The sequence below is a fragment of the Bacillus rossius genome, chromosome 7 (assembly GCF_032445375.1).
Source record: "Bacillus rossius redtenbacheri isolate Brsri chromosome 7, Brsri_v3, whole genome shotgun sequence".
Classification (NCBI taxonomy): domain Eukaryota; kingdom Metazoa; phylum Arthropoda; class Insecta; order Phasmatodea; family Bacillidae; genus Bacillus; species Bacillus rossius.
This window is the reverse complement of record NC_086335.1, coordinates 52,407,680-52,422,021: the sequence shown is the minus strand read 5'-3', so window position 1 is coordinate 52,422,021 and position 14,342 is coordinate 52,407,680. Positions and strand designations below refer to the sequence as shown.

At 35.9% G+C, this 14,342-nt stretch overlaps 1 protein-coding gene across 34 annotated transcripts in view; it reads right to left on the bottom strand.

Moving 5' to 3' along the window:
- Positions 1 to 14,342, bottom strand: part of LOC134534020 (protein abrupt-like) — a 354,312-nt gene that overhangs the window by 199,629 nt on the left and 140,341 nt on the right. The window contains exons 6-7 of one of the 34 annotated variants that reach the window (XM_063371910.1): positions 6,090 to 6,285; positions 1,575 to 4,024 (exon numbers count right to left, since the gene is read on the bottom strand). The exons of 30 other annotated variants lie outside the window; for them this stretch is intronic. In XM_063371910.1, the coding sequence (XP_063227980.1) occupies positions 3,673 to 4,024; positions 6,090 to 6,285 (548 nt within the window). In that variant the 3' untranslated portion in view covers positions 1,575 to 3,672. Of the gene's footprint in view, positions 1 to 1,574; positions 4,025 to 6,089; positions 6,286 to 7,271; positions 7,994 to 11,110; positions 14,339 to 14,342 lie in introns of those variants that run through there. 3 more of the 34 variants (XM_063371933.1, XM_063371929.1, XM_063371930.1) reach the window with 3 other exon arrangements.

Genomic DNA, 14,342 nt, shown 5'->3' with positions numbered 1-14,342 from the left:
AAAATAATGTTTTGCTAATAGAAAAAAAATTACTTTTAGGCAAAGAAACATTAATTTTGTATTAGTGTAGCAGTTTAATGTTTACAAAATAGTACTTGATAAATGATTTTAGTTATTAAACAGCAAAATTTTTGTTGTTGAACTAAAATCAAAACTGCATTCCTTCAAGTTTTATTAAAAAAAAGTAAAAATAAAGCATAGTTTACAAAAATAATACCTGAATCATATTAAAGAAATTAACAAACAGACATAACATTAAAAAAAAAAGCCTTTATTTTCCTATTAAATTATTTTTTATCTTTCTTTATGTATCTTAATCATGGTTTTAAAACCACACCCTTAACAAAGCAACAACGAAGAAAGAGTTACTTTTTAGTTGTGATGAGCTCTTGGTTTTTCAATTTTTATTATTATTTAGCAAATGTATTTGAACTTGAGGGGTATCTTCTAAATCACAAAGGAAGAAATTATTAAATATTTTATGATTCTAAGATGTAATACTATATTTTCAAGTATGAGCCAAGCAAAAGGGATTAGTACAATATTAAAATAACAAGCTAACCATGACTAAACTAGTTCTGTTGGTATAAAAATACTATACTCTGGACACTTGTACATCATTGGCCACATTTCATAATTTTTGTTTGAATTCATCTACCCACCTCCACCCAATCTTAATTTTTGAGGGAAAATTATTTGTATCTTTTCCTTTAATTTTATAAATAGTTTTAGTCAACCAAAATCATACAATTTGATATTTTGACTGTAAAAAAATTAATACCTAGAAAAAACTCATACAGGAAAGCATTAATTTGCATAAGCCCCAATGTGACACAATACACAGAATGCGACAAATGTTACTACAGAATAGATACTTCAAACTTAGGAAATGGAAATCGCCCTTGCCGATAGTCAATGAAAAAAACTGTGCACAATTGGGTCAAATAAAAAATTTAATCTTCCCTGACAACTTAGGCTTATTGAGTGAAGTTGTGACATGAATAATGATGGGGTTACTTGCTGTCAGCTACTGTGCTGTAATTATTTAATTATTTAATGGATGAAATAAATATTTTTAATTTGAATACCTTCAAAAACAATGAAAACGGCAGAGCTTGAATGTACTGCTGCAGGTAGAAAATATTAAAAAAATACTTAAATAATAAAAGAAAAAAAACTATATTTACCATGCTAAAAAAAATTAATTATAATCATGTAGAAGTTTTTTTCAAATAAAAATGTCAGAAGCAGCTGCACCCTAAGGAATCAAAAATATGATCTAAGATGGAAGAAACTGTGCTAACACCAAGTATTAATTTTTGTTTTTTGAATAGTCTGGGTGTATTCTGTTGCGAAACAGACTATTTACCTCCCGGGTAGTTATTACCTCCTCCCAAAAAGATTGCGTGAAAATAAAGCTAAAGGCATCTGCAATTCTTGACAGCCACAAAACAAACGTTAGTTTTTATTGTTAACAATAATTTTAATAATTAAAAGTTTACAGCTAATGAGTTTTAAAGTCAACAAATAATTAAAATAAAAATTTATTAAAATTTCTAAGAATAATTTTATTCATTTTTTTTTTTTAATTGTTCACCCCAAGTATTATGATAGTGAAGTTCAAAGCAAAATACTTACAACTTTGTTGTTTTTCCTATAATTAAAATAAATTGTGTGGGAAAGTGAAACCTACTTTCATGAGAATTAACGTAGTACTTATATATGGCAAAAACCTTAAATACCTTAAATGCTATAAATTTTAAACCAATCATTATGAGTTAAATAGCAATTTTAATTTTCTGCGTTCCTTACAGCAAGCACTTCTGTTGAAAAGGGATTCACCAATTATGTTTAACCTTTGAATATATATACTGTATAGAAGTCGCGAATGGATAGGATTTACTCTACGCTTTTCAAAAGCGTATGATGAGCAGCTTGGGAACTTCACCGCTGCAGTGCGCTGCCGTAACGCCCTGTATCGTCTTAGTTGTTATTTACACGTTAGAGTGCAACACTGTCGCCCGCTGTCATTCCCCGCACCCCCCACCCATCATTCACTGCAGCTCAAGGTCGTTCAACGGAAGGGGGAAGGGGTGTTTGAAGAGTTCGACACTTGTCCGCTAGGGATCACCACAAGTCGATGCCCTAGAGATGGTGGCGATTGCGGCGGTGAATTAACCAACTACCTCAAAACCGTATTAGAAATTTTAACCTGGGCTGGCGACTTCTATACAATATATATATTCAAAGGTTTAACACAACAAAAAAACAGTTATTCTCACTATACGCCTAGGCCTTTGAAACTTTGGGTTTTGCTAGAAGCCTTCCATGAAGTATTTTGTTGATTTGCTTGACCCTATACATATTTGATTTGTTAAGTTAAAGTAAGATTTTTTTTTTTTTAATTCACAGCAAGGCTCTTGATAGTTTTGAATTTGTCCTGAAATAACAAGTGACCATCTGATATTCACATCCCATTACTCAATACTCAAGTGACATATCAGTAACTAAGTGATCAAAAACACTGTAATTAAAAGATCAAGTCTTCTTCAGCACATAACTGAGCACAAACTAAAATGATGAACAGTAAGAATAGATGCTTCATGACATTAATACCAGCCACAGACTAAAAATGTAATGTCTTTAATGGTTTTTATTTATGTAAACTATTACGGCTCTCTACGAGGACTGACTGTGTACATGTCACACTATAATAAATGCAAATAATTAGACTTTTCTTGATTTTAAATCCATAATTACAAAATATAAACATACTCATGTCCACACTGATCACAAACATTATGGCTGGGAGTGACGAGAAGAAACGAGACAATTAAACAAGTAAATCTGTAAGCACTGCAAATACGGTACCCAGCTATTGTTTGAAAGGAACTCCCAAGATAGCAGCTATGCTGGAACTCTATAAGACTCCAGACACGTGTACGGCTGGAAGGAGGGCGTAGGGGTGAATCATACGGTACCAGGTTAAAACTGACAGCATTCGAAAATGTGACCCCAAATTTATTCATTATAAGTTAATGAAAAATACTTATTGGAGTGAAAATCACAAATGAAAGACATTAAAAATGATTAAATTAGTAAATTCATACAATATTTACTAGAGCTTTTCTGATGCCACTTTCATCAGTAGAGAGATTTACATGGCCTTTAAGAAAATAGCAAGCAAGAGTTTTATGGCTTTAGTTCAAAAGCCATCGGGAGAGTCAAACTCTATCAGAATTCTCTCCCCCTCCCGTTCATGGCGTTCCATAGTGTTATCCTATCTTATCTGGTACCCTGCTGATAATCCCTTCCTCCCGAGGCTCAGCAAGCTGTCAACAGGAGTGGACTGAAATAGCATAAATGATGCAGTTTACAGGCAGAGCGTGTATTTTTCAACCAAGCTCAAGTTCCGGAGGCAGTTCAGCAGTCTTAAATGGCTTAAGTGATGCATTTAACCTGTAGTTTTTAAAATAATATCTTCCCTCTTCCTATCGCTGTTAATTCACGTTCTTCCAGCAGCAAATTAAAAGTCTGCGATTATAATGTGACCCCCCCACTTGTAGCTTCAGCAGTTTTAGGTGAAAATCATCGCATTATTTTCGGGTGAATACGGTAAAGAGCAACATATAACTAAATACAGAGTTGTGTTTTAACACAGTAGGTACATAGTCACTTGGTATCACAAACATAGAATGTGCTTAAGGACATTGTTATATCAGTGCTGTGCCAACTGCATATGCCACGACACACATCTTCACCGGTAGTCCACGCTCCAGCCGCTACACAGACGGCAAGGGGGCGGGGCAGGAGTCGTCGGGCGCACAGGGAGCGTGGTTGTGGGGCAGCCCGCGCTGCTGTATCCCGAACTGGTCCGACAGGCAGCGGCTCATGCACTTGGTCTTCCAGTAGTGCAGGCAGCGCCAGTACATGCGGCGTGCCGACTGGTACTGGAGGCAGTAGGCGTGGTGCATGTGGATGAGCTGCGGCCGGCCGCGCCGGCCCACGATCATCCGCGAGTCGCCTGCGGAAACACCCGTCACCGGCCGTCACCACCACGCCGACTCTACGACCTCCAACCACATCACTCTGCTGGGAGCTCCGAGACGGTCAGTCCAGACGTCACATTGAACCAACTACCCATGTTACTCATTACTAACAAGCCATGAGCTCGTGGTTAAAACTACACTACAACCTAGGAAGTTCTGTTGCTTCAAGTCCTTTCTGTGGATATTTTGACAAGTGAAAATACAACAGTCACACACAAACTGCCACGTCAATTTGTCCTTTGAATTAGTCTTGCGATGGAGAAGATTGATTTTTTAAATAATGTTGATTTAACTTAATATTGCAGCAATGGTGTATGTCCAACCTATTATGTTAAATCTAATTATTTGTTATTCGAAATCATGAGTCAATAGAACTGAACAAATAAATACACAATTTTTTTGCTTCTCTTCCCCAAACATTAAAACTGTTATTATCACAAGTTTCGAAAAGAGAATTGTGGAGCTTAAGCCCCACTGTATCTTATCCCTTGTCTCTTTCCATTACATACATTTCTCTCACTGTCTCAATAAAAACACGAAATTAGTTACAATTGACTACATTGTAGCGAAACACACTAAAATGTGTATCACTAACCTTGTTATGATCCTTTGCCCTTAACTGCATCCTGAAAATCCTTTACCAACCCGATGTTCATAATGTCCTAAAAATGTTCCTGTTAGACCATGCATGTTTTATGTCTGGTAAATTAAATAGCTATAAATCAGCATGTCCCTGATCCACAGAAAAGCAAGTAGTACTGTAGCACAAAATGTGAAATTATTCCTTCACTACATCTCACAATGTTTCTAAGCATTAAGTATTAGTATTACATAGTGGAATTGTGCACAATACAAATCTCTCAGCCTTTCACACGTATCCAACAAAAATGAGGTTCAATTTTTCTGTTCTAATACATAAATCACCATCATCACAAATACTGTTTTCATTGTGCTGACAGCAATGTAAAAAAGTAGGCTTTGAATACTAACATACAAACCAAACATCCTCACCACATATCTTGGATTCAATTTGCTCACCAATGTCCAAGAAATAACTATATACCTTAAAATTTTAATGAAGCAAAGTTTTAGATGACATATCTATAAATCAAGCAAGACAGGTGGCAATTCATTGAAACACATTCACAGCTTCCTCACACTGATAGCAGCAATCTGCCACCCAAAAAGTTAACTGGGAGCATTGTTCTAGTGTAGTTTGACATGTACATTTTTTTTCTGAACAGATAAATCCAATTTATAAAATGTATTCTTATTTTTATACTATTTCTATGTTAATCATAAACTTTCTCGTCACACACTTGTGTGCCATGGCAAGTCCTTGAGAACAGCAGCAGTCATCAAATAAAAAACAATGATGGTGCACATAAACAAGTATATCTGAGCTTCATCCATATTTATTAATAACTTCCTTATTGAATATAGTAAAAAAAAAATCCAATCATAAGGTAAGTTTAAAAATTTTTTTTGTAGTGTAAATATTTTTAGTTAAAACATAAAAACATACACACTTTATAAAAAAAATACTTCTGGATGAATTTCCTGATGTTAGAATTCATGTCTTATTGAACAAAATACACATACCAGATATTCAGAAAGTCTATTCCTTCTTTTTTTTTTTTTTTTTTTACAAGTAGTGGCAGTTGGTTAACTTGCTAGATGTATCCTAAGTTGTTTTCATATAGTGTATGGCATGCAGAATGTGCTGATTGAACACACAGTCAAGTGGTGCTCAAAATTGTATTCATGAATGTTTCTTAAAGTAGCAAAATATTTAGATTATCTTCGATTTCGCTGTCAGCTTTCATTGAAATTGGAAAAAAAAAATGGTCTTGCACACCCTTTACATGTTAATAAACAATAATTGTCCATCGTATCTATCCAAATAAAGTGACGCGGAGAGCTGGTTTGTGACTGAACACACGCGATGACCTACAGACGAACGAACACAGCACAGCACTGCAACAGCGAGCAGGGAGTACACTCCCCTGCAAGCACGGGAGCAACCACACTCAGCCTCACTCGTGGTTGTGCGGCTGGCCCAGGGCCAGGACGGCGCGGCCGCTCGTCAGGCACCGGCTCATGCACTTGGTGCGGTTGTAGAAGCTGCAGCGCCAGTAGGTCCCGCGTGGGGACGGGTAATCGCGGTAGAACAGGCAGCCCTCGAACAGCAGGTGTGGCCTGCCGCGGCTGCCGGGGATCAGCCGCGCCCTGCCCCCTGCGAACACAGGGCGCAACGCAGGCTTCACTCCCCCACCACCACCCGCCTCCGCGCCTACACCAGTCTGACCATCAGCACACAACAGCAACTATTATTCACAATAATTCCTTAAAATTGCATAACGTGCTACGTATAGGCAACATATAAAAAAAAAATCAGTGTTTTATTTTTTTACTGATTTACAATTAAAATTACTGAAATAATCATTTCTAATTGAAACACACAAAAAAAAAATCATGAAGTTTCAACTAAATATAAATAATAAATCCTTTGCTTGGACACAATAGAATTCTGCAATCTGTCAAGTTGGGTTTTCTTGATATTTGCAATTCTTCTTCCTAGGATAAAAACAAACTGCTTGAACCTCCTCAAGGAAACAAAATAAGCAGTTACCGGACAATTTATGTATAAAGTACACACCTAACGCAAGTAAAATTTAACACTGTACATCGGAAATGTAAACAAATCACACACATCTACCCATAATACCTATATTTATACATTATTTCAAACTAACAATAATCTGAATTTCATTTCCTCACTTGTAATGACGAAGAGCTATGCAAGGACAACCTGCATAATTCACAAAAATAGTCCTAGCTTTCTTCATGTATCTTACTGAAGTTAGTCTTAAGCATAGAATATCTCAGAGCTCAGGTCCATTGTGAAACCACAGACACATATATATATACACACATACGTACATACATATGTACATAATCCAGATACCCTTCTTACATATAAATAATAACATTGTGCTTCGAAGAACACGGAAAATTTATAGAAATTATAAACTGATGTTTGTTAAATTATTAGGACTTTTAAGGTAAATGCACATTAAATATTTGCTATATAACTCTTATGTAAAAACTTCCTTTAAATTATAAACAAAAATTTTAAATGATGCATTACCATGTCAAATAAGGTACTGATAATAAGTGTGTTCAGTTAAAGGATTAACCACAATTGAGAAATAAAGAAGATATCAAGAAATTATTTTATTTCCAATGTTGTTGATTTGTACAACTACAAATGTACTTTACAAATAAAAAAACACATTTCATTCGAACACAAAAAAAAAAGACCAAACCAAAGTCAAAAGAACTACTATGTACCCTCACGCTTACAAGGAATGACACCGCTCTCATAACTAGTTATGTGACGCATATCACAACGCTCATTATCACCCCACAGGTGACAGACATTGGACTTGATTGCATACGTAGGCTTGGTATATCTTGTTGCTATCCACAGCACAGTAGCTGGAAAGTGGGCCAAATAAGGAAGTGTGGGTAGCCCTTGCTTGCTCACCCTCCCCAATAAATGGTTCACGTAATTTAAAGAACTATAAGCAAATACTAAAAGCGAACCTTCAAATGAAAGTGTTTACAAGTGAAGTTCCAGAGCTTCACCGATTGCAGTCGTGTTTGAGGGAGCGGTTCCACCGGCACTCTCGACTACCACAGGTCCAGCTCGACGGACATCCTCTTGCGCAGGACCTCGGGGGCGACGCGCGGGTGGTTGTGGCAGTTGTACACCCCCCGGACGACGACGCCGGCGGTGGTGACGCGGGCCGTGCACGAGTTCTTGTACCGGGCGCAGCGCCAGAAGCCCAGGTCGCACCGGCGGTGGTACGAGTTGTAGAGGTAGCCGTCGTACTCCACCTGGTGCTTGCCGTGCCGGCTTGGCACAAACCGCACCACACCTGCGGGGAGAACACGGCCGTTAGAATGAATCAGGGCAAGTGCAGTTGCTTGTCTGTGTGCTGGTTGTCACGGAAAAAACCTCAGGGATGAACAACATTCTAGTTAGTAGACTTCTGTGACCAGAGTCACTACCTACTTGTTGGCTTCTGCCCTTGTGCCTGACATTTTGGTGTGCTTTGTTGCAGCCATTATCAAGGACGATGAACAACTGAGGGCCAAAATGTTCTGGCACGGTTTTGCACAGGGGCCGATCGCAGCTGAGCTCAAGGACCAATCACAGCACGTGATCAGTACTGCGCAAAAAAATTCAAGCATCAGTTGTTAATTTCCCTTGATAATGGCTGAAACAAGGCACGCTGAAACGTCTGACACATCTTCAATTACAAACACAACCCACAAGACAACAAGTAGTAAGATAAAGACATAAACACACTGAAAACAAGTGAAACTTAGCTGAAGTTTTGCGTATGTTTACGTATTTATCTTTGCTGTACATTCCTACAGTTTTTTTTTGACAACCAGCATAAAACAGCAACGGTTATATTGAACTATATGTTAAATAAATCTTCCCCATTGCAACAGTCATTCAAAGAAGGAACACAACAGGGCAAAATGCCTCCTTGACAAGAGGTAATGAGATGAAAATGGAGCAACAATGGAATGCATGTGGGGGGCAATCTGAAGCACAATGAGAAAACAGGAACGTTTGCCACGTTTTTACACTTATGGAAGAATCCCGGCATGACCCGACCGGGAATCAAACCCAAATCGTCTGGGTGGAAGGTATCTAACCACTAGACCCAGTGGTTTCCTTAGCAACAGTCTTCTAAACTGAGAGCAGGAGTCACTCAGTACAAGACGTCATGATCGCTTTACTATGAATGATTTACACTGCAGGTAACTTTTACTTGTTAAAGCAATAAACAAAGGAAAAAAAAATTACACCAAACAGCTGAGTGCATGAAAATGCTTTGAGGTGAAATGGATATCTAACAAGTTAGTAGTGGGTACGACAGCTAGTTTATGAAGTATTTTAAGAATATAAAATACTTATGTTTTATATATATATGTATACATATATATATATATATATATATATATATATATATATATATATATATAAAATTGTTTTTAATAAAACACATTCAACCAAATTTAGAAATTCTGAACTACAAAAAAAAAAAAGAGAGAGAAATCAGCTTTTGTAATTTATTTATTTATTTATTTAATTTTTTTTTTCAAGTAATGCTTTTACATCAAGATACTTGCAATTTTTGTCAATCTCATCTTATCACCTACTTAATGATCAAAAAAATCAAAGTACAAAAAAATAATATTTTTAAATATAAAGTGTGCACATTTCAACTGTAAAACAGCCAAAGGCTGAATTTGATTTGGCTAGCTCATAGTTTTGGCACTGTGTATAAGGAATTAAATAATATCCTAGGTAATAGAAGGATACAAGAAGATGAAAATAGTTTTCTAGACAGATGCAGTGATATTGTAACAAACCAGGCCTCCAGCTAGCTTAAATTGGTCCAGTTATATTAATGTATTCTTGAAAGAAATTGAATGGGTGCCGAAAGTACCGTTCAATTCCATTAACTGGTACTATAGATGATACTTGAATGAAAAAAAGTCTCTCAAAAACATCTACTAATATTCACCGTTTTTTTTTATTCTCCCTCACCACACTGATGCTGATTATTCACCTAAACCATCACAAAAACCAAATTAGCTGCTTCTAAAACAGCTGCTTCTAAAACAATTTACTTTTCAATATATTAAATAAAGATTATTTTATTGCCGATATTCTTCCCGAGGTCTCACAACATACGGTAAAACCAAAAGACTCTGTCCTCGGAATGACAGCAAAATAACTCACGTTTTCCTCGTTGTGGGCTTTTACAGATGACTGTGTTCAACAAATTTAAATATATGTCAAAAAAAAAAAGTTTTTGTGTAGCCTGCATCACAGCCAAAAAATTTACTTCTTAAACTACATTACATACCTGACCACTTGACTACCGAGTCCCCCAAAATTTAAGTCCAATAGGAACTAGCGTTGTGCCAATTCCAAATTCAGACATCAGCACATCCAGCAATTTCAATTAAATCAGGTGTGATTTTTAACAGATGTTCTTTTTAAATAAAATACACTGATTTTAGTCTTATTATCCAACAAGAAAGACACAGATACACATAAGTTATTTTATTTTGTGATTCTCACAACTGAATTTATACTACTGTAGCTTTACAAGTTACTATTATTATTTGTAATTGTAAACTTAATAATTTTTCATAAAATTTGTAATATAACAAAAGCATTTATATATCCACATATAAAAAAAATGAAATAAATTGAAATAAAATGAATAAATCATTACTATAAAGGGGGGGCAGGAATCAAAACTGGAATTAGACTTTGTATACTATAATGGTGTTAGAATGCCAGCTGGGAAACAAAACCAAATCCTCAATATCCTCGATTAAACTAGGTTTTGATAATTATTAAAATATATATGCAAGTAACCGGAAACATTATTTTTCAATAATTTTTTCTCATGAGACATTAAGAGTGAATATAATTGAATTAAAATTTTTAATTATTTAATTAAGTTTTAATAAAGTTGAGAAACAGTTTACTTTCCAAATCAATAAAAACTCAATTTTCTTACTTCACAGATAAATTTTTGATTATAAGTGTCACTAAAACAAAATTTAATTTACTACAATTGCCATTACAAGTATTGTATGCCATTCAAGTATTGTTATAAAAAGTTTCCACATTAAAACTAACTTAAATACCAAATGCAATATTTGTCACACTATAAAAAATACACAAAAAAGTAACACAAATAAAGTTACTTTTATTGAGTAAAACAAAATACAATGATTTTTAGTCTATTATCTAACAAGAATGACACTGGTACACACAAGTTAATATTTTGGGATTCTCACATGACTGAATTGGTACTGCCCTAGCTTAACAAGCTTTCTATTATTATTAATTATTATTATTATTGTTGTTGTTGTTATCATCATCATCATCATCATTATTGTTATTGTTGTTTTTGTTTTTGTTCTTCTTATTCTTCTTCTTCTTCTTCTTCTTCTTCTTCTTCTTGTTATTATTTGTAAATGTGTGTGTCTGTATATATGTTTATAATTACATTTGTAAAATGTACATTAATGTATTCACAACAAAGAATTTCAATCAAAATTAAAGATATCAAATCTCGAAATATGAGAATCAAAACTAGAATCCGAATTTGTTTACTTTAGGAACTAAACCAACACTAAACAGAAACACATACACCAGATGTAAAGACTGCATGCTAATTCGGCACCTTCCATTTAGAGGTTATGACTGACAAGTATTGAACATGAAACTTTATAGCAACCACAAAAAACTCAAAAAATAACCCAATTTGTGATACTTTTAGGTTAAAATGAGGATTTATGAACATCATGAACATTTTTACCAAAGAAAAAAAAAATTTTCAAATGTATTTATTACTATAAAGTTCTTAATTGAATTTTTTGTTTCTCTTACCAATATAATTTTATTGGCTAGTTTCCACATGCCCTGGTGTGCCACTGTTTAGCAGTTCTTCCGATCCAACTCGCAGTCACTTTTATAGGGTGTTAGCTACAGAAATTGCTTAGTTGAAGAACTACATGCTCTGGCCCTAAACTGCATCACTTATGCCTCCTGAACCAGCATGGGCATAACGGAGGAGACAGGGTAACACTTTGGAGTGTAGCAATTGAGGGGGAAAGAAAGAGAGCACTAATGGTTTGCTAAAGGCCCTGTCACGATATCAAGTTATCATCACCAAATATATTTAAAAACAGAGTTGTGGGTAGTATGCCTTCAAATTTTCTTATTCAAATAAAGTTGGATACAAACCCTTAAAACTATCAAAGTTTATTACTGGACTGAGCTAGCACCAGCTTTAAATCACATTGCTGGATGGAAAATTTGAACTTACGATTTTTGTGAATTTTTTAACTATTTAAAAAATTTAAATAACATTAATATAGTTACATAAGAAAACAAATGTTGTTTGAATTTTAAAAGTTCAAATAAATTATTTGCTTTTGATGTATTAAAAAAATTTACATATAACATTCATACTAACATTATTTTAGTTATTTCATCTTAATAACTTCTTTAAAAAACCATGTGTCCTTCGCGTTTTAAAGATTCGATGTGATGGAAACAAACAACATTTCGGTTTTCACTGGGGATGATTCCGATTGGTTGATTCCATCCAACATACAACATAATTAAGAACAAGTACAACTTACAAACTATTTGCTGGAAACTCAAGACATCCAACTTGTCAAACAAACACGGCTGTGCTAGTGATTTTTTTGGTGATAACATAACCCTCCAACATTTGTTGACTAAACATATCGTAGGGTGTAGGAAACAAAAGTTTAACAGTGTGACAGTGTTACAGGGTTCCTGCCACTTCCTTCCTCCCTCTACTTGTGGCTGCTAGCAAAGACAATCCCCTCCCCCTACTGTACTCACACACTCAGTCTGACAACCTCCATCTATTGCTACATTCTTTACTTTTTGTTATGCTTGCCTCCTGAATGATGGCTTTTGTACTGCAACCACTGTAATCATTTTCCAAATGAAACTTCTTTGCTGAGGGGACTACAATTTTCTAGCGTTACGAAAATTCCTGTCGCGTGAGGGAAATAGTTAGGTATGTGGTGGGGGAACCGGTTGAGGAAGAGTGTCGGTCAATGGCAATGCCACTCCATGCACTTGTCAAATGGGAAGAAGGCAAAAAAAGAGGTGGGAGGGGATAGGTACGTAGTGTAGAATACTATATGCTAGTTGTAACGGCCAGAAGGAGAGACGGCAGGGGAGAGGTATAAATGACGCAGCAGTGATGCTATAGAATTCTCGAAACACTAATCATGTTCGTACATTCCTCAGTTTTCATAACGGTTAACAATTGATGCCACCATATTTCTTTTATTTTAATTAAATTATTTACAATTTTTTTATTTGTGTGGAAAAGTGTTATTGATTTGTGCAATTAACTTTATAAGTATCGTTCATTTTTATGTGAATAATAAAATGTAAAATATTCAAAAATAAAATGAAAATAATTTATCTCTATCCAAACCTAATAAGCAAGAACTTTCACTTCTATCACACGTGGACTCCACGTACACACTTCTTTTAAATATCTCCCACTTGCTATTTTAAGAGAAGCTGTGTAAATCACTCGTACTAATGAAAGTTGTGCCAGAAAAGCAATCGTAATACCAAGTAAAAAAAAAAAGTTTTATTTAAAATGTAATTTTACAAAAGTATAAACTCTTTCTACGCTTTCAAAACATGTCAGAATGATGGAGGCTCAATTTTTTGAAAGCGTACAAAGAGTTCATACAATTATAAAATTACATCTTTAAAAAAAAAAAAAAAACTTTTTTTTTCCTACTTGGCATTAAGAGAGATTTTCTGGTACCGCTGTCAGTACAAGTGATTCCCATGTCCTCTTTTAAAATTATATTTCAAATTAAATTTTCATTTCATAAACATTTTCAATTAAAATCATATTCAAAGTAACACAAATCAGACTATTTTATGTGTTTATCAAAGTAAATATTTATTCAGTGTTCTGATTTATTTCAAAAGTGTTCAGATAAGCCTGGATGGATTTCGATCCACATGGCACGTGGGAACGAACTGAAAAGTTCCCAGGGCCCAACAGTGGCAGCATCCGGAATCTCATGAAGGGAATAGGGATCATGTTTATAAACTAATGTTTGCCTTTTTTTTGTGGTAAACGTCATTTCATCTGGGAGTTTCGTTCACAAGGGAAGGGGCCACAGTCATCCAACAAACCCCTTGTTTCCAAAATTGCTTCGTGTTCTTCCAAGGAGCCGTGGAATGCACGTTGTGGGCAGTCTTGCACAATATGTTTTAACAGTCTACGTGATGGTCTCCACTGGTGTAGGGAAGCGACACTACCTTCAGTATCTGAGCAAATTCTATTTTAGTTTAGTGGAAATAAGTCGGGGGATATCGATGCCAGGAGATGACTGAAGACGTCCCGGGGCCCCTCAGAGGAGGAAGTGGGCCCTGTCGAGCTTGACCCGCAGCGCCTCGGGCCGCGGGGGCGAGTGGTTGTGCTGGCCGCTGATGACCTGCACGATCGTCCCGGAGGTCGCGACCCGGGCGTGGCACATCGTGTAGTAGTTGCAGCAGCGCCAGAACCTGGTCAGGCCGCTGGCGCGGTAGAAGTTGAACAGCCAGCCCCCGAACACCACCTGGGGCTTGCCGCGGGCGCTCACCACAAACTGGGCCACTCCTGC